Source organism: Gracilinanus agilis, chromosome 1 (assembly GCF_016433145.1).
Source record: "Gracilinanus agilis isolate LMUSP501 chromosome 1, AgileGrace, whole genome shotgun sequence".
Classification (NCBI taxonomy): Eukaryota; Metazoa; Chordata; class Mammalia; order Didelphimorphia; family Didelphidae; genus Gracilinanus; species Gracilinanus agilis.
This window is the reverse complement of record NC_058130.1, coordinates 617,495,714-617,517,361: the sequence shown is the minus strand read 5'-3', so window position 1 is coordinate 617,517,361 and position 21,648 is coordinate 617,495,714. Positions and strand designations below refer to the sequence as shown.

At 40.4% G+C, this 21,648-nt stretch overlaps 1 protein-coding gene across 1 annotated transcript in view; it reads right to left on the bottom strand.

Annotated features, from left to right (window-relative positions):
* Window positions 1-3,488: 3,488 nt before the first annotated feature.
* The window catches only part of PXDC1 (PX domain containing 1), a 63,403-nt gene continuing 45,243 nt past the window's right edge, over window positions 3,489-21,648 (bottom strand). Inside the window, 2 exon segments of the mRNA XM_044683742.1 lie at window positions 3,489-4,160; window positions 8,963-9,080. Coding sequence (XP_044539677.1) covers window positions 4,043-4,160; window positions 8,963-9,080 — 236 coding nt within the window. The 3' untranslated portion in view covers window positions 3,489-4,042.

Genomic DNA, 21,648 nt, shown 5'->3' with positions numbered 1-21,648 from the left:
GCAGAGTAACCTGACCTAGGACAGAGAATTCAGCCAAGATTTATAGCCAAAAACAGTTGTATCAGGTTGTTTTGCTGGACTGTTTTGTTTTTGTTGTTTTGGTTACACGGGGCAGGGCAGGGGTGTGGAGATTATTGGAGAGTGATTGTGATGTGAAAAACCACAAAACATCAATAAAAACATTAAAAAAAAGATTTATAGTCAACATTTCCAATTAAAATAGGCTCAAAATACCCTACAAAACAAAGACATGACAAATAAGGCCCTATCCCATAGACTGAGAATGAGAAAGTATAGATCACATCATAGTTTAATTGATAACATCTATATGGTGAGAGGCTAGGTGGCCCAGTGAATAGAGCATTAGGCCTGGAGTTGGGAAGACCTGGGTTCAAATCTGGCCACAGATACTTCCTAGCTGTATAACCCTGGGCAAATCACTTAACACTGTTTGCCTTAGTTTCCTCATTTATAAAATGAGCCAGAGAAGGAAATGGCAAACCACTACAGTATCTTTGCCAAGAAAAATCCAAATGGGGTCACAGAATTGGACACAACTGAAATGACTGAAAAACAACCTCTATGCCATTTAGCATAGTAAATAAATGTTTGTCGAGGCGTCAGCCAGGTAGCCTAATGGATTGGGATTCCAGTTTAGAGGGAGGAAGTCCTGGGTTCAAATCCAGCCTCAGATACTTCCTAGCTGTGTAACCCTGGGCAAGTCACTTAACCCCCATTGCCTAGCCCTTACCACTCTTCTACCTTGAAACCAATATGCAATGTTGATTCTAATGTGGAAGGTAAGGGTTTTAAAAAAATGTATTTGGGAAACATCTAACAAAATAAATTTAAAATACCATAGAACTTATATAATGTTAGTGTGTGGTTCTCTAAGGCAATATATGCAGCCTGCAGGGATCCCTACGTACAACTTAATGCCCTGTCTGTTAGAATTTGACACTATTGTTTCAAGTAGTGGTACATTAAAATTATATCGTTTATCAAAAACTTTTCAGAAAAGATATCTACTGTGCAAAGTGTATCTACGAAGGTGCACCTACCTATTTACTCATTATTGAGTCATCACCACCTAGCCGCACTCTTCTAGACTAGACTAGATCATATTGGACCTGGAATTCATAGCACTTCTATCTCTTGCCCCTGGGGCTCCTCTCTCTCTCTGATTGGAGAGGGGGAGGGTGAAGAAGAGAGTCTTCATTTCAGGAGGGCTCCCGTATCAGCCATCTCTTCTTTCCCACTTGGCTACAAACCTTTGAACTTCATTATCCCACCAGTTCTGGCCCCCCCGCAGCCTCCACCCCCTGCTCCAGGAACCCTCACCAATAAATACTCTCTTCCTTCCCCCTTTACATCTTGTTTTGATGCAAGATCCTTGACGGCAAGGATTACCTTTTGCCTTCCTTTGTATTCCCAGAGCATAACACAGTACCTGGTATATAGAGGTGCTTAATAAATGTTGATAGATTGATCATGACTCTGGTCAATCCAAGACCATTCTTGATTTCAGGATATTGGCAGTAAAGCACCCTTCTCTCATCTCAGCAGAGACATGGTTGACTACAGGTATGGAATGAGGCATTGTTGTCGGGCTTGGCTAATTTGTTGGTTGGTACAGTTTTCTTTGAGGCACTGGATATGTGCCCATACTTGAAGATATGAAGTTACTAAGAAACACTGGGATGGGATGAAGGGGTAGTTCTCTCTGTACCTTGAGCTTGGGTTGAAACATCTCCTCTCTAGGGAAATATCTGCCAGGCTTGTGCCTGGAATCTGAGGACCTCTTGGTTCCTAGCTTCCCCAAGAAGTTGATGGGAATCTCTTAGCATGGAGTGGGTGGGGAAAGAGGTGACAATAACAAGAGGGTTGTTGGAGTGAACTAGTGTTTGGTCGATGAAATGGTCTCTATCATCCTAGTCTTCAATGAGGATGGACCTTGCTAAGATAGAGAGGACTCCAATGTGGAAGGGAAATCCAGGGCAGAAGAGTATAGGGAGTCTTGATACAAGAGGCCATTGAAGACCAGGCAAGGTCACAAAATGCTGTGAGGGCAAAGACTATTGGCCATCTTTTCCAGGGATTCTCCTCTACAAGCTCCTCAAATAGTTTCCATGAGATCCTTTTCATAAGGAAGCTTACCTCCCTTCCTTTGGCTTGGAAAAGGCCAACTGCCCTTTCATCTTGGTCCAGAAGGCTCTAGGGCACCCAAGGTACAACTTAATCTCAATGCCTAAGTATTTTTATTTCAGAGTTCTGGCCCACTCCAAGGAAATGGTCGACAGTTACATCAGCTCTGGACCAAAATGGTAAGCCCAAACCCTTTCTCACGCATATTCTTTTGAATTCTCTTCCCTCAGAGAGGGATGGAGACCAGTCAGTTCTCTCTAGAACTGAGAATGGGAGAGAAAGGGGAAAGGAGAACCAGACTCCAAAATCCATTATCTGTTGGTTTTGTAAGGTCCACAGATCACATCTGAGGGGCATGAGTTTCTCAGACCATATATACTTCCCACAACACAGAAAAAGAAGGATGCTCAGCTGGGAACCAGAAGATATAGGTCCTGCTTCATTCTGGTCATTGATTCTCTCATTAATAAATACATAAAGGGATAAGGGGGTGGGGGGAAGCTTCTTGAAACCAAGCCATCTTAAATAGACTTAAGGAGAGTAATATATTTTATTTCATTAAAATAGATTTTAAAACAGAATATGTAAAAGAATTAGGATTCTCAATAATTTACTATTATTTACATTAGCAAACGTTTGTGGTTAGTAGACACTTAGCGATGGAAAGTTTGTTGGGAGAATGTAAGGCAAAGCACCCAGGGGTGCTACCAAGCTAAGGAAACCACTACTGGAGAGGTAACCAGTTCAGAGATAGCTTTTTTCCTGTTTCTCATCATTTCAGATTAAACATGGTAATTATTTCATTAAATACTTCACAAACAGCAAGTGAGGTCAAACCTCTGACTGCTGGATGGTAATAAAGAGACTCATTACTCCTACACTGAAGAGCTGTTAGCCCAGAATGGATTCTTTTCCTTTTGGCCTGATCTCTCAAAGCCCATCATTAACTCAGTCCAAGCTTATCCAGGGAGCAGCCTGATCCTCAATGGTCTCCCCTTGTGCTGCAGATAATACCCAGTGGTGATTATCCTCCAGTAAAAAAAAAAAAACAAAACAAAACAGAGAGAGAGCCTTAACAGAGCTCACTTGTCCAGATGTGACCTGAAAACAACAATAACACATCCTGGTTCCCAGGGAAATCCTGTCGCTACTGATGGACTGGCTGGCTGACTTACTTTCCCTTCCTGTCTTCAGAACTTGGCAATAGTTCATAATCTCATTCCAAGTATTTTCAGAACTCCACATGAGTCACAGGTGTGTATGTCTGTGTGTGTGTGTGTGTGTGTGTGTGTGTGTGTGTGTGTGTGTGTGTGTGTGAGGGTGGAAGAGAATGAAGGGGAAAAGGGATGCCCAGGCCACTTTAAAGAAAAAAAGGAGGAAGTGGTACTCTCCTCGTAGGGAAACAATAAAATATTTAGACCCATCAAAGCTGACTGGAATCACTTCCTTCACAGTAGGTCTCCCCTATAGGCACTGGGTGGCTATCCATCACACCAGGTGTGAAATGTGGGCTGCCCAGGAATTTGGAGAAATAGGCTAGTTTTACTGAAAGGAAAAGAATTTCCATGGGGGTGCTTCACTACAGTCAGTCAGGCATATAGGCGTCCTGTGGCTTCAGAAGCTGCTGCAGATTTTGCTGTATACTCTTCCCTGATACCAGAATCCACCTGAATGTGATTTCTCTTCCGCTGTTTCCACTGTCTTCCAAAAACTTGTACCTTAGGAAGTACATGGAGACCCACTGATGATCTGAGCCACAGAACTGATTTCATTGCAGGCATCATCTCATATCTGGGGTTAGATGACCACTTTTTGGTCTAAATGGTTGAGGGCTATGGAACAGCAGCATAAGTCAGTAATAAAAGGCCAGAGGGTGGATGAATGGGCTACTAGAAAGTCAGTCCAAAATGTCCGTTTCAAAAGGAACCAGGTGGTAGTAGGACAAATTGGTGACATAGGCTGCAGGGTCTTCACTATCTTCCAACTCTGAGGTAAACTCACTGCCATTCTCAAACCTGAAACAAAAAAACAAGACAAATTTTTAAAAACCCAGAGATAAGAACCTACTGCACCCAAGTAGCAAGAAGGAAAGGGAGAGATACAAAGTTAAATGGATGAAATACAAAGAACTCTATAGAAAGACACTTGTAAGTGCTACCCACTCCCTTAGCTGGATTCTTGGACAATCGTTCTTTCAAGGAAATGTGTTCCAAGAAAACAGTTCTAGCAGTGCCCCCCATTTATATAAAACAACAAGAGCTTCTCAAATATACACATTAATGAAATGTATACTTCTAGCCTTAGTGACAGCCTTAATATCTCATGACACCAATTCCCCTTCCAACCTAAAAATGGCCTTCTAAAGCCAAAAATAACCAAGATCATAATTTTAGATCTGAAAGACTTTTTAAAGGTCATCTAGTTGGGGGCAGCTGGGTAGCTCAGTGGATTGAGAGTCAGGCCTAGAGACAGGAGGTCCTAGGTTCAAATCCAGCCTCAGACACTTCCCAGCTGGGTGACCCTGGGCAAGTGACTTGACCTCCATTGCCTATCCTTAACACTCTTCCACCAAGGAGCCAATACACAGAAGTTAAGGGTTTAAAAATGTTAAAAAATAAAAAATAAAAACAAATATTTTAAAAAAAATAAAGGTCATCTAGTTTAACTATCTCATTTTCTATACTTGTAAGTAAACTTTAAGCCAGATAGAAGATATGACTTACCCAGAGAGGAGCTACAGTTGGTATTTGAATTCAGATTTTCTGACTCTACATAAAATATTATTTCCACTGTACTACACTGATATACAACTATTTGTTGTAGGAAAAAATCCAGATATTTTTAAATCTACAACTAATTCTAAGTCTTTTTTTTTAAGTTGGCCTGGAGAACAAGTAGAGGTAATGAGAAGCAGATTTAATATGTGATCCCTGTTTCAGACACACTGGAAAGAGAGGATTAGGGGATCTTATGCTTTACTCCTCCACAATAACTAATGTCCAATTATTTTCTTTTGAATAGACACTTGGTCAAATTCTACTAGGTGGGACAAAACCCATTTATTAGAGAAAGAAAAAAATGATGAATGCAGCTTTAAAAAATGTCTTGAAAAGGAGGAAGCAAGACTAAACAAAATATACCATAGCAGAGAGAAATAACTGGAAATGTCTGGTGAGCTTCCTTGGACTTGTTGCCAGATAAGGCTTGAAAGCAAGATTCATAGTTCATTTTATACAGCAATAAAAAGACCCAGCTTCCAAATGACCTAATTAATTGTCATCATAACTCTATAGAAAGGATACCTCTACTTTAACTGAAAAGGTGTATATAACCATTATGGGGTTGAGGAGTGGGGGGATCAGACTCTTAGAACAATAGTTTCTAACCTGTGAGCAGAAAGGCCCTAAAGAGGGATAGAATTATTGCAAAGGGTCCACAAATCCATATGCAGTCCACATGATCAAACTAGATTTTATACAGCTCCAACAAGATAAGAAGCATTACTCAGTACAGTAACCAAGCAAGCATATCTTCGTATACTAAAAAAAAATGGCTTAAACATGTGTTACTATTCCATATGTATGCAGGTGTTATGATTAATTCAAATTCATTTAAAAACATGCTCTTTGTCATAATTTATTTTCTCAACCAAAAAGTACTAATTATGTAGCTACTATTGTTTGGGGATCAAAAAAAATTTTTAGATTTAAAAAGGAGTTGGTTTTTTAAAATCCCCCAAATAAACACAATGCAATTATATTAGCCAAACTTGACCCTGGAGAGGAAAGAAGAAAATATACCTCCTTCCCTTCATTGCAGAAAAAGGGAACTTGAATATGAGACAATGCATATACTGTCAGATTTGGCTGATGTGCTGGCTGTTTTTGACAGGGTTTTTTTCCCTTTCTTTTTTATTGATTATTAATAAGGAAAGGATTACTGCATAGAGGAGTGGAAAAGAGACATTTGGAAATGAAAATATGTAAAAACATTGTTATAAATTTTAAAAGAAAAAATAATTGGTTCAAAGGATTAGAAACCATTGCCCAAATCATTTGGCTTTTTCCCTCAGAGAATCAATAATCAACAACATAAGGCATTTCTCTAATAAGCCATAGAGGCAGCTAGATGGAATAATGTATAAAACACAGGATCTGGAGTCAAGGAGACTTTATTTCATAATCTACTCTCAGACACTTCCCAGAGGCAAGTCATGTCTCTACCTGCCTCAGTTTCCTTTTCTGTAAAATGGAGATAATAAAAATAGCACCAACCTCCCAAGGTTATAGTTGGAGGGGGTAGGGAGGAATGAGATAATATTTGCAAAGCACTCTTCGAACCTTAAAAGCATTTTATTTTAGGTTTTACTATATTATTTAGTGAGAACAAATAAATCAGCCAAAGGACCAGTTTGCTTCTGCCTTTCTGAAAACATGTTATGTTCAGAATGGCATGGAACAAACCTACAAACTTGAAAATGACATGAGTAAAGCATCTGCCAAGGTACAAAATCTCCTGACGAATATTTTCCTATTCATGTGCCTCCTCATTCCACAGGATGAATTAATCCTGCTCAGGAGTGACAGAGAAGGAAGGAAGGAAGCCCTGGAAAAATAAGTCAGGATGCTGATGTCATGGCTTTTACTGCTGAATTCACATGACTTCTGGCCATCGTGTCAAATACTTCTACTCTCAACTGGTTTGAAGAGGCTAAAGTGACCTGTTCATTTTCTGACCTGATATTATGGGTTTGATGGTTCTTTCAGCCAATCAAGGCAAAGGGAAGGATAATCAGTGCTGTTTTTCTGTTCTTTCATGGGCTCACATGCAGACACACTAATATAGCATTGTTTCCATCAAAGCACAATCATTTAATATTGGGTTATTGTTAAAGACTTAGGCACCCATTGTCTTCATGCTGTGACGCCACAGAAACTACCTCATCAAAAATAAGTTCTATTGTGGCAACTCCGTGGTTCATTGGATAGAGAACCAGACATGGAGATGGGAGGTCCTGGGTTCAAACCTGGCCTCAGACACTTCCTAGCTGTATGACCCTGGGCAAGTCACTTAACCCCAATTGCCTAGCCCTTACTACCTTGGAACTGACACTTGTATTGATTCTAAGACAGAAGGTAAGGGTTTAAAAAAAAAAAAAAGAAATGAGCTCCATCTCATGTCCTAGCAATGTGCCTGCTATTATTTGATTCATGGGCACAAAGCCAAGTGGTTAAACCTTAGTGGAGCTGAGGACAAACTTTAATGTAGAGGCAGCCTGAGGGGCAAAACCTCTATTAAATCAAAACAGCATCTCTCTTTCTCTCTCTCCCCACCCTTTGCCCCCTGACTGGCAACTTGTCTGAAATTAATAAACAGCCTGCTCCCCAAGGTCACAACAGTCGTTCTTCCCTGGATTCCATATATCAGGCAAATGCTCTTGCCAAAAGGGCAGCCAGGAGTTTACAGGCAGTTGGCTACAATTCCCTTTAAATGCTCACTTGAGTTACTAAAGGCTGATGATTAGTAACTCAAGTGAGCATTTAAATCAGACTTTTTTTTTTGGCCAGGGGGATAGGGACTATTCAGATAAGAGTTACAGAGGCTGGCTTTCTATTTCTTCTCCCCCAAAAGGTCTTCTGTAACAGTCATCTGTACTTTTAAAAAATAATAACTTTTTATTCATACCTTGTTTTTAATATAGCCTAAATTTTTCCCTGAATCACTCACTCTCTCCCTTCTCAGAGAGCCATCTCAGATACCAAACTTTTTTTTTCATTAAAACGAAGAGAGGAGTGACCAGGTAGCACAGTGGATTGAGCGCCAGGCTGGAATTGGGAGAACCTAGTTTCAAATCCAACTTCAGACACTATTTAGTTGTTAGACTCCAAGCAAGTCACTTAATCTCATTTGCCTAGCTCTTGCCTCTCTTCTGTCTTGAAAATGATACTGAGGCGGAACAGCTAGGTGGTTCAGCAGATAGAGAGCCAGTCCTAGAGGCAGGAGGTCCTAAGTTCAAATCTGGCCTTAGATACTTCCCAGTTGTGTGACCCTGGGCAAGTCACTTAACCCCCATTGTCTAGCCCTACTGTTCTTCTGCCTTGGAACCAATATACAGTATTGATTCTAAGACAGAAGGTAAGGGTTTAAAAAAAGAAAGAAAAAGAAAAGATACTAAGGCATAAAGTAAGGATTTAAAAAAGAGAAAGAGACAAAAATTAGCAAAGCCTATCAAAATATTGAAAAATTGGGGCAGCTGGGTAGCTCAGTAGATTGAGAGCCAGGCCTAGAGACAGGAGGTCCTAGGTTCAAATCTGGCCTTAGATACTTCCCAGCTGTGTGTCCCTGGGCAAGTCACTTGACCCCCATTGCCTACCCTTACTACTCTTCTGCCTTGAAACCAATACACAGTATTGACTCCAAGATGGAAGGTAAGGGTATACATATATATATTCTGATAATACATGCATTGTTTGACACCTATCCTACCTCCCACTATACATTCCTCCACAAAATAGTGGGAGAAGTGTCTCCTAATCTTTGGGGCCTGGGTTTAGATTTGAATTCAGATTTTCCTAACTCTAAACTCAGCATTCAAACCATTGGGGGGGTAGAGATTTAAATGATGGGTAGGAATTTAATAGGGAAAAAAGAGAATTCCAGGCCTATGGAATCTGCCATTATTTATTTTTCAAACCATAGCTCTGAGAACACTATGATATCCATGTTGGAGGCCTCATAAACCTGTCAAACAGAATTATCCCCAATTTCATCAAGAATGCCTTTTTCACATACCCAAAATTCAGAACAAAATACTTACAAATGTTCTGTTGAATCCACATCCAAGTGATTGTCCTTTCCATTTGGTATACTGTGGTCAATAACTATTGTCTCAGTATTTGCTAAACAAAATCCATTTGACCTCATGATTTCTGAAAAGAAAGATCACCAGGGTTAGGGCCACAGAATTCATTGTAGGATGTATCTTTCATGGCTGATCTCAAAGCCAAGGAGATGAATAAGGGCAAGTTTTGGTGGGTAATGAATTGGTTTATAGCTTAATTCTATAACTAACAGGCTCCGTTTTTTTCTTGAAGCCCAAGAGGGAATTAGTAAGATGTAGATGTCCATCAACTTGCCCATTTCCCCTCTCACCAAATCCTTCTTAGTTTCAAGGATCTTGCTTTTAAATCTGATAAAGTCTATGGACCCCTTCTCGGATAAATGCACAAAATGATGCAAAAAATCACAAGGAAAATCAATTACTTTAAAATATTTTTTAAAGTGTTAAAATCATTATCTGGGATAAGATGGATGCCACCTTGACTGACAGGGCTGGCAGTTGAGAATTTGGAATGTTCCCAGGTGCAGTGAGCCAGAGGCAAAAATCGGTTGGCTCCACCCTATAAATACCCCCCAAGGAACAATAGTTGAGAGCTCAGACTTGAGCGGGCTTCCCTTGGAGCAAGAACTTGGGACAGAGGGAGGTGAAGGGTGGAAGAAGGGGTAGGCCTGAAACCTGTAACCTGTACCCGACTGAGAGAGAGCTAATGATCAATCAACACCATTGATAGTAGAGCTTAGAAAGTAAATAGATCATCTATCAACATCAACATCAATAGCTTTCCCTAATCTCTGGTTTGGCTGTGGCCAGGTCAGGTCAGAGTTAGTGAGAGGGTGAAGACCTCCAGCTTCTACCAGCCTATAAATCTCCAGACTTGATCAACAATTAGCTTAGTAGCCAAACGAAGAGCAATAGGGTTCCCAAATCCTCAAACCTATTATCTTGTTTTCCTTTCCCCACTAATAGTACGGTGATTTAACAAGTACCTTTCCTGAGTGGTTATTCTACCAAAGCCCTTGGGAAGGAGAGAATCAATATGCAGTCAGGTAACAATGTTTCCAATAGCTAATCAATAGCCTTATCAACAACTAATCCAACCTCAGGTTGAGGCCTAGTGAGGTTAACCATCTATCTAATCTCTCAAAGGTCCCCAACCTGGGCAACTGTTAGAAGGAAGCAATTGACAGGCTTAATCAATCAAGCCTGTCAGGGAAGAGAAGCATAGATTACATCCATAGCTATTGTGAGAGGAGTGTTTGTTTCCTCCCTCACCAGCTATAGCCAGCTTAGACCTTGGGCACCTGATCCCTCCTCCATTCATATTATCTCTGAGATCTAAATACCATCCATCCTCTAAAGAAGATATATATAGAGACATAAAGATATTATCAAGGGCCTTTCATTTCTTTTTAATAAAAGAAAGAAGTTCACAGACCCCAGATTAAGAATTCCTTCCTGGCAAGGTCTTAAGAGTCCTAGGCTCATGACTAGCAAGTTCAGAACTTCCCCACCCCTATGGGTGAGAGAAGGATCAATACAGGCATACTTCCAAGGCATGCATGACATTTGGAAGACCATTGAAAAAACAGCTACATAGACTACTTGATAGAAGCATTTCCCTACCTACCCTGCCTATACCTATGCAGACAGAGAAGTACATCATTTCCTCCCATAGAAAGAAATTCACGCTAAAATCACCAGCTCTTCCCAATGTCAGGTAAAGATGTGGTTCAAGAGGTAGCATATAGTGTCATCTTGTTTGCCTCCATGTTTTAGCTTGCAAAGGCAACCCCCTGAAGCTTGGTATTCTGGTCTTTCTGAAGGACAGAGAGCCAGTCTGGTGCAGTAGAAAGCTCAATGGGCCTGAGAGTCAGAAGAGTTCTAGTCCCAGCTCTGCTTCCAGCTGGCTGTGTTCTCTGAGCTGGTGGCTTCCTCGTGAAAGAACTGGATGAGGTGATTTCTGGACCTCTCGAGGTTTTGAAAAATTTTCTGATTCTATGTCATCTCTCCATCTAGGGGACATGTATGGCTTTCTCATGTCTGGATCAGCCAAATTTATCTTTTCCAAGTGAATCTATTTTCAATCACTTCCCCTCCAAGGTCACACCACAATCTAACAATAGATCTGATGGACATTAACAGCTTTTTCCTCCTTGGTATTTATACACATGCTTCAATTATCGATAAACCTCGGCATATACCCTAATCTCTAGTTCTCCTCTAGCCGAGGCCCCTGTTTCCTCATGAATAATTTTTTTCTCTTGCCAATCTTAAAAGGAACATCTATGCTGCAAAATAACCTTCAAATTCCTGGCATATTCTCAACAGTTCTGCACTTCCCTGTTCAAGATCGAAAGCATGGCAGCAAACAGCTTAAAATAGCCTTCGGTGGCTCACTGGCATGTCATGGGGCAAATGAGAGCCTAGTAAGCTGTCCATAATCACGCTAAGCCTCTAAAGGTTCTATCCTTTAAAAAGCTTTTTCCTCCTGCCTTTCCAGATCTGTTTTGCTTTCCTCTACATCTCAGCCTGTGTTTTTTATAGCCAAAATCAACTCACGAATTTGTCTTTTTTTGCTCAAGCAATAAAGTATTAGTTAAGCTCTTCCGAGGTATCCTTACTGCTGGGCTAAATTCTAAGGATACAAGGAAAGACCAAAACAGCCTCTGTCCTCCGGGAGTCCACAACCTAACAGCGGAGATAATATGTGAACAACTGTGTGTACACATATACACACATATACACACACGCCCAAGTATAAATATATTACACGCATGTTCATGAACACATAGTATGTAATACATGAATGGCATGGACACACCACATACAGTAATGTATACTACATGTAGTAAGTGTATGCATGTAATGTGCATGTACTATATGCAGCAATAACATACTATACACAGCACACATATGTAGTAAGTATACATGTATGTAGTGTATGCACATTTGATATATACATTCTATACATATATGTGGTAATATACACATGTGTAGTGCATGGTCTGTACATATACACACTGTACATGTATGCAGCAATACACACTGTATACCATACACACATATTATATGTAGTAAATGCACATGTGTAGTATATACTACTGTACACCATATGAAGGCATGCGGTACATGCACATATGATATATACAGTGTACACATGTGTCGTAGATACACACATATATGTAGTACATATACTATATACAGTACACCCATATACTATATACAGTACATATATTCTACACAGTATGTGCATTATAAATAATATGTACACACATATACAGTACACGCAGTACATATACACACACTATACATAGCACACACCTATTATATGTAGTACATACACACATACTATATACACTATGCACATATATTATATAGAGTATATGTATGCCACACACAGTACATACATCATAAATAGTACATATGCATATATATAGTACACACATTGTATGCAGTACATATATTATACAAGACATACATGTTGTATACAATACATGTATCATATATAGTACATGCATATTTACAGTACACATATTATATACAGTAATATACACATGGTATACACTGTACACACATTAACACATGCTCATGCTATATGCAGCACACATATGATTGTGCGCGTGTATGTACATGCAGCACACATCACACCATGTGTGGTACATGTGTGTATCATGTGTGTGCACACATACACATGCATGTGTATAATGTAGATGGAAAGTAATCACAAAACGAAGGCTCTAAGAGGCAGCTGGATGCTCAGTGTATAGAGCTCCGGATCTGGAGTCAGGAGATTCTGGGTTCAAATAGGATCTTAGATACTTCGTAGCCGGGGGAGCCCGAGCAAGTCACTTAACTCCAGTTGCCTACTTCTGCTCTGCTGCCTGGAACCAACGCTTCGATACGAAATATCTAATCTAACCCAATATTTAGACACTCCATACTTTGGTATCGATCCTAAGACTGAAGGGAAGGTTTTCTTAAAAGGGCGTCGAGGGAGAGAGGTGGGACGTGGGAGACAAAAAACCTCTTAGAAGAGGACGGAGTCAAGGCTTTGGGAGAAACCTGGGAAGCTGAGGTGAAGGGGAGGAGGGGGGCATTCTAGGCTTGGGGACAACCGGTGCAAAGCTATGGATTCAGGAGGAGTGCTGTGTTCAAGGAACAGCAAGGAGTCCAGTGCCGCTGAAGTATAAGATGACCAAAGAGCTATGAATGGGCCAGGCTATGAAGGGTTTTAAAAGCCAAACGGTTCCTTTTTTGGATCCTATTTGATCTTTTTATTTAATATAGTTAATATCATAATTTGTGTAACTTATGATGTAATCATATTTAATTTATTATATCATATATTATTAAGTTTATTAAGGTTTTTTCCTTTAATTCTGGGTTATCCGTGGCCATGTAGAGTACAAACGAGATAGTAACCCATTTTCTATTCAACAAGCGTCTTCTAAGCACCTACTATGTGCCAGAGCACTGCGCTACATGATGGGGAGACAAGGACAGATTTGAAACAGTTAAGTCGTGGAGCTGCAGTTTTCTGGATGATACAGGCAAGCCCCTCACTTGGTCACACTGCCCAGGCGATTGCTTAATTCTCTTGCAGGACTGTCTGCTACAGGTCTCGTTTCACAGATCTTTGGCCAGCAAGCAGCACTGATATCTTATACTCCTACAAAGCGTATTGCTTCCCCCAGCCCCCTCCTTTGCGTCCTTCCCATTGCCAGAAACAACACATCCTGTATTTGGTACTAGAGTTCTTCATGTCATGTGAAAGGACACAGGAGGTAAACTGAAACTTATGAGGGGTTTAAACCTCAAGGGTCAACTATACTTCTAGATGTAAAAAAGGATATTGTATAAGGCTCTTCAGAACTAGATTCTACTGTTTCAAGTTTTCTTGCCCCTTCCCTGGAACCCAGTTCTAGGATAATGACTAAATCTTACCCACATAGGTTAGATTCACTTACTGGCCAAAAAATGACATATGGTACCATTTAAAAACAAACAAACTGGGGAAGCTGGGTAATTCAGTGGATTGAGAGTCAGAGCTAGAAACAGAAAGTCCTGGGTTCAAAGCCAGCCTCAGACACTTCCCAGCTGTGTGACTCTGGGCAAGTCACTTGACCCCCATTGCCCACCCTTACCACTCTTCCACCTAGGAACCAATACACAGAAGTTAAGGGTTTAAAAAAAAAAACTTCTTTCCTAGATGATGAACTCATACTCATAGCAAACACAACACTGCAAATTTACATTTTTCTCCCTTTACCAAGGGATTTTTTTAACTGGCAAATAACAAAGACTATCACTACAAAATGTTCTTGAGTAAACATCTGAAAAAGTTTTTCTTAAAAGTAATAGAAAAGGGGCAGCTGTGTAGCTCAGTAGATTGAGAGCCAGGCCTAGAGACAGGAGGTCCTAAGTTCAAATCCGGCCTCAGACACTTCTCAGCTGTGTGACCCTGGGCAAGTCACTTGACCCCCATTGCCTACCCTTGCCAATCTTCCACCTATAAGTCAATACACAGAAGTTAAGGGTTTAAAATTTAAAAAAAAAAAAAGTAATAGAAAAGTGGGCAGATAGGTGGTTCAGTGGATTGAGAGCCAAGCCTAGAGACAGGAGGTCTCTGACTATGTGACCCTGGGCAAGCCACTTAACCCCCACAGCCTAGCCCTTACCACTCTCCTCCTCTGGAACCAGTATTGCTTTTAAGATGGAAAGTAAGAGTTTAAAAAAAAGGTGATAGAAAATTCCAATATGGCCTCAGACATTCCCTAGCTGTGTGAACTTGGGCAAGTCATTTAACTCCCATTTCCTAACCCAGTAATGGTAAATCTTCTAGAGACTGTGTACCATGCCACACCCCCAGAGATTGCTTGCTGTGCCTCACCCCCTCAGCAAGTGTCAGGTGACCCCCTCCCCACTTATCTCACACAGGGGAGGGAGAAAGCACTCCCACTGAGCTTCTGTATGAGGGGTGGGTGAAGTGAGGAGTGTCCTCAGTGAATATAGAGAAGGGGAGGAGAGTGGACTGAGTGCTCTGCTCCCCTCCAGCTCTGCCCTCTGTGATCTGCCCACCTTACCCCCATGCCCACAGAGAGCTCTCTAAGTGCCATCTTTGGCACTTGTGCCATATGTTTGCCATCATTGGCCTAGCCATTACTACTCTTCTGCTTTAGAATTGATATTAATACAGGGACAAAATAATTCCTAATGTCTGGCTGGAACCTTAAATTTTTAAAAAACCATTATACTGCTTAGCTGTTCAACCTCTCTCTTAGTTTCCTCATTTTAGGATAACAATAGAACCCCCCTCACAGGATTGTTGTAAGGATCAAATGAGATAATACATTAAGTCCTTTGCAAACTTTGAAGCACTATTTGAATCTTGGCTGTTATTATTATCACTATCACATAAAGACATGAAGACTTCTTATCCACAGAGACATCTACATTGGTCTGATTGAAATGGAAATGAAACCAGCCAAAGGATGGGGATATGCTCAGTTCATTCAAACAGGTCTCAGAGAAACTGGGCCAGGCTCTGGTTCATCTTTTCCCTCCTGTCCCTTAGCAAAGGTATCCCCTGAAGCCCTATCCTTAAACATTCTTTCCCCTCCAACAAACAATTCTATACCAGAAGAGCCTCCTTGTCCAGATCTCTCCCCCTTTATTTCCCATCTTCCTGTTTGACCTGTCATGGTGCATCACCCATTGCCACTGCCACTTCCAACTCAATAGGTACAAAATTGAGATCATCAACTTCCCTAAATCCACCCCTCTCTCCAACTTTCTTATTTATGCTAAGGATACCTAAGCCTCCTGGTCATGGAGACATGAAAACTCAAAGCCATCTTTGATCCTTCTTTTCTGTTGACACCTAACTAATCAGCTGTCAGATTCTGCTGATTCTGTCTCTACAGTATCTCCTTTTGTATCCACCCCTTTCTTTCCACTCCAACCTTTAATTCAAACTCTAATACTTCTCACCAGGACTATTTTAATGGACTTCTAATTAGTCTTCCTGCCTGGAACCTCTCCTTTCACCAATTCATCCTTCCCACTGTTGTCTAAATTATTTTCTCAGTACATCCCCTGGATCTTCTCACTAGGACTATTCTAATGGACTTCTAATTGGGTCTTCTTGCCTTGAGCTTCTCCTTACGCCAATTCATCCTGCCCACTGCTGCCTAAATTATCTTCTCAGGATATCCCTTGAATCATATCACTCCACTACTTACAAATCTCCAGGGCTTCCCAACTCTAAACACAATAAAAACAAAATCTGGGAAACTTAGAGTTTAGGTCTACAATTGAATTGCAACTTACTTTTCTTTTTCTTTCTTTCTTTTTTAAAAATTCATACCCTCTCTCTTGGAATTGACACTAAGTATTGATTCCAAAACAGAAAAAAGGTAAGGGCTCAGCAACTGGAGTTAAGTGACTTGCCCAGGCTCACACAGCTAGGAAGTGTCTGAGGCCAAATTTGAAATAAGAACCTCCCATCTCCAGGCCTAGATCTCTATCTACTGGGCCACCCAGCTGACCATCAACTTACTTTTCTGGGCTTATTTCATACTCTCCTTTTATATTATCTCAATTTCTACCACTTGAACCTGTGATATCATCCTGACCCATTCTGTGCACTCATAAGCTGACCCTATACTTGGAATACACTCCCTCTAAACCCTACTTTTTTATTTTTTTATTTTTTATTTATTTTTTTTACTTTTTAGAAAAATTTTCCATGGTTACGTGATTCTTGTTTTTACTTTCCCCTTCACCCCCCTTCACCACCCCCATATCCAATGCACATTTCCACTAGTTTTAACATATGTGGTCAATCAAGACTTATATACATATTATTGATAGTTGCACTGGTGTGGTCGTTTAGTGTCTATATCCCCAACCATGCCCGCATCAACACATGTGTTCAAGAAGTTGTTTTTCTTCTGTGTTTCCACTCCTGCAGTTCTTCCTCTGAATGTAGGTAGTGTTCTTTTCCATAAATCCCTCAGAATTGTCCTGGGTCATTGCATTGCTGCCAGTACAGAATTCCATTACATTTGATTTTACCACAGTGTATACTCTGTATACAATGTTCTTCTGGCCCCCATGTTCCAAGCCAGCTGCCCAGAGCCCAGAACTTGGCGCACATTTGCTCCTCTACATGAAGTTTTCCTCTGATTCTGAGCACACTGGGTGCTGCTGCTGCCTCTCTCAGCCCCACTCCAGTATCCAAGGTCAGAGTTTTCCAACCACCTGGGATCTTGGGTCTTGCTGCTCTCAGGGGCCAGCTCCTAGTGGTGCCAGTTAACTGCCAAGGAGCTAGATTTTGTGTCCCCGCTGGCTCTAACTCTGGAGCACAGCCTCTGCCTCTGGTACTGTGGGTGGGGTGGGGGAAGAGTGATCTGCTCGCGTTTTGATGGGAGCTATTTCCCTCCCTTATAGCGTGGAGGTGCCCAAATCCCACGTACCTTTGATACTGTGCTCTATTGTGGGGTCCCTTCTTTCATTTGGATTTTGTTTTCTTGTCCTTTGGAGGTATACTATATTTATTTGTAAGTAGAGAAAGTCACCCTGCCTCTATTCTGCCACCATCTTAACCCCAACCCCCCACTTTGAAATTGTTCTCTATTAATTATATCTCCAGGTGAAAGTTTTCTTCCCTCTTCAAATTTCTCCCAGCGCTTCATTTAGTCCTCTCGTTTACACATATTACATTTTGTCCTGGAGCATTCATGTCTATGTGCATGTCTTAGCACCACAATTAGATTATAATGCTCCCAGAGCCCAGATGAAGACATTTTTCATCTTTGTATCCCCAGCACATATCACAGTCACTTAATAAATGTTTGTTAAACTGAATTGAATTAAGCTAACCTTATTCCTGGTCTTCGAGTCAGAAGGCCTGTGGTTGTGTGCTGGCTCTCTAACACCTGTTGTGTGATTCTAAGTAGGTCCTTAATGCCTTTGAGCCTCAGTTTCCCCATCTGTAAAATGGGCATATTTGGACTACCAACTTCACAGGGTTTTGTGAAGAAAGTGCTTTATAATTCTAGCAAATAAGATTTTAGAATATATCTAGGCTAGATTCAGAGGATCATAGAGCAAGTATACTCATGTACTGCTTATAAAGACACGAGAGAACAGTCCCTCCTGGCCACCTGGATTTTTATAGATTTAGATCATGCCCAGTATCAATATTTTTCTTTCTTGAACCAATCTATTTCTTTAAAAGACCTTTTTTATTGATGACTTTGTCTTTACAGTCATTTCCCACCTACCCTCTTCAAAGCCTGAAACCTACTTTGTGACAAAGAAAAATTATAAAGCAAAAACACTCAATACAGTGAATATATTTTATCATGCAAACTATATTCTGCCCCAGTAGTACTTCACCTCTCTGCCAAGAAGAAGAATCTTCATTGATTCTTATGTTTCATTATCCATTCTTCAAGACCTTCACTGGCTCTTCAGTTATTCAGATTCATCTTTTAGTTTGAAATATGACTGATTTATTGGAACTAAAATCAGTCAAAGCTTTTGGCTAACCAGAGTAGTCATCTTGATCAAAACATTTGCTCTCAAAAACATGATCTAAAGAGGAAAAGTGTGCTGAGTTTGTACTCCACATAGATAAAAGGGAAAAATACGTGTACAAAAATATTTATAACCATACTCTTTATAGTGGCAAAAAATTGGAAAATGAGGGGGTGTCCATCGATCAGGGAATGGCTGAACAAATTGTGGTATCTGATGGTGATGGAATACTACTGTGCTCAAAGGAATAATGAACTGGAGGAATTCCATGTGAACTGGAATGACCTCCAGGAATTAATGCAGAGTGAAAGGAGCAGAACCAGAACATTGTACACAGAGACTGATACATACGGCACAATCAAAAGTAATCGACTTTTCTACTAGCAGCAATGCAATGATCCAGGACAATCATGAGAGACTTATGGGAAAGAACACTATCCACATCCAGAGAAAGAAATGTGGGAATAGAAACGCAGAAGAATAACATGATTGATCACATGGTTTGAAGGGGACATGATTGGGGATGTAGACTCTAAATGAACAATGATACATGTAAAACCCAGTGGAATTGTTCGTCGGCTCCAGGAGGAGGAATGAGGAAAAGAACATGAATAATGTAACCATGGAAAAATATTCTAAGTAAATTCAATAAATAAAAATTTTAAAAATCGTAAAGAGGATAAGTATAAGCCCTCCCCCCTTTAAAATAGGTAGTTGTGATTTTTCTTAATGTGGAAAAAAACACAAAATGCATTTGGATTTTCAAGTTATTGGCATTTTGTGCAATTTTATTTTCTCATAGACATGCACAAAAATATTCTTGCGACATCATCTACCTTTCCAGATGTAGTTCAGATTACTATCCCCTACTACATTACAGACAAACTGGCCTCCTTCCTGTTTCCTAAACATAGCACTCTCTCTGTGTGTCTTTGCAAAGACTCCAGCAGGTACCTCTACTCCATTCACTTGCCATTTCCTACAGGCAGCCTTCCTGGAACTCTCTAGTTCTAACTCTTCTTTGCCTTCTCAAATTATCTTATATTTACTTGTCTGATTAAGTTGTGTAAGCCCTTCCTCTTTACTCCCAATTGCAAGGTCCCTGAGGTCAAAGATTCTTTTTTTTTTTTGTCTTTGAATTTCCAGAAATTCATGAAATGAATTGAATTGACTATTGCTTAAAACCATCTTTTCCAGATACCCAATCTCCCGTGCCTACTTCAATTTGGAATTACTCTCCCAATGTAAACCAGGAGGTGAAAATCCAAAGAAGCATCTTTTTATTAATTGTTAACATGCAGCACAAAATGAGTGACAGTTATCTGCTTAATTTAACCAAGGTATATAATGAAAATTCAGGAGGAAAAAACCTCCTGTGAGTCCTGAATGATCAATTTTTATAGGTTACACTGATCAAATTAGCCAGGTAAACTGTTACCTTCATTTCCTTTTATTTAAAAAAAAATAACCACAATAACTAATAACTAGGTACCTCCTACTTATTATAGGACCATATTTCTAGGGAGGGGGCAGCTAGGTGAGCACAGTGGTTAGAGAGCCAGGCCTGAAGTCAAGAAGACTCATCTTTCTGAGTTTAAATCTGGTCTCAGACACTTACTAGATGTGTGACCCTGGGCAAGTCACTTAACCCTGTTTACCTCAGTTTCCTCATTTGTAAATGAGGTGGAGAAAGATATGGCAAACCACTCTAATATTTTTGCCAAGAAAATCCCAAGTGGGCCTACAAAGAGTCATACATAACTGAAACAACTGAACAACAAATCTAGAGATGGAAGGGGACTTGGATTAGAGCCATAGGGAAATAAAAGGCTTAATCAAAGTTAGATTTTGTCAGAGGGGGAATTGGAACCCAGGCCTTCTACACCAATGACTCTTTCTACTCTAACATAATAGATGTCTTTTCTCAGATTAGATGAACTGAGTTACTCCATACAAACAGGTTAGGCCACCAGCCTGGGGTGCTATAGTGTAGACTCCAGTTCTCTTTGCTTTGTTCTAAATTGTTGTCCTAAAATTTCATAACAATTCTCCATGAAGTGAGCTAGTTTTCGCAGCTTAACACTTAGCACCACCTAGTGGAATAGGGATCACTCTCAAAAGCTTTTGAAATGGAGCTGAGTCTTCAGAACCAGATTACACCCATTCAGCCCAGGAGGAAATTCTTTTTAAAAACCCAACTGTGCTAACAACGGGAGACTGACAGAGTGACGACAGTTCTCAGCAAAGTAAGGCTGGCCGTTTACTGCAGAAATGCCACACAATATGCAACCCTCCCTGCCTTCCTCTCCTCTGTCTCTAACTCTCTCTGCCTCTCTCACTCTTTTTCTATTGCATTTAGTGGCAGTCCATCATTGGGTCTGGACATTAGTCGAGTAAGTAACTGAAGAAACCAGGAGGCAAACCCATGACTTGGCCCAGCAAATTAATGGTAGGGTGAATAGTGTTGGACCTGGGATCATGAAGATCTGAGTTCAAATCTAGCCTGAGACTTTCTAGCTGTGTGACCTTAGACACAAGCTCTAGGTACCTCAGTTCTGTCAACTGTAAAATGGGTATAATAATAGCACCTGCCTCCCAAAATTGTTGTGAAGATCAAGTGACATAATATTAGTAAAAAGCTTCACCAACCTTTAAGTGATACACACACACACACACACACACACACACTATTAGAACGTATAAAAACTGGATTATTCAAATAAAGTATTCCAACCAGAAGGTGGAATTTGGCTTCTGAAATTCAATTCAATAGACACTTCCTAAGTACCAACTTTTCTATACAAGCATTTTTCTGTGGAGGAAATAAAAGACAGAGCAATACAAGGGTCTCCCTACTCTATAGGAATTTAAGATTGGGAGAGAAAGGATAAAATACAAATACTTAAATAACAATGAATGGCAATAAATAAGTCTAATGTAACTTGGACTGCCACTAAATGCAATAAGAGAGAAAGAGGGAGGGAGACAGAGAAAGCTAGAGACAGAGAAAAGGAGGGAAGGAAGGGAAGGAAGGAAGGACAGACAGAGGAAGAGACAAAGGAAGGAAGGAAGGATGGAAGGAAGGAAGGAAGGAAGGAAGGGAGGAAGGAAGGAAGGAA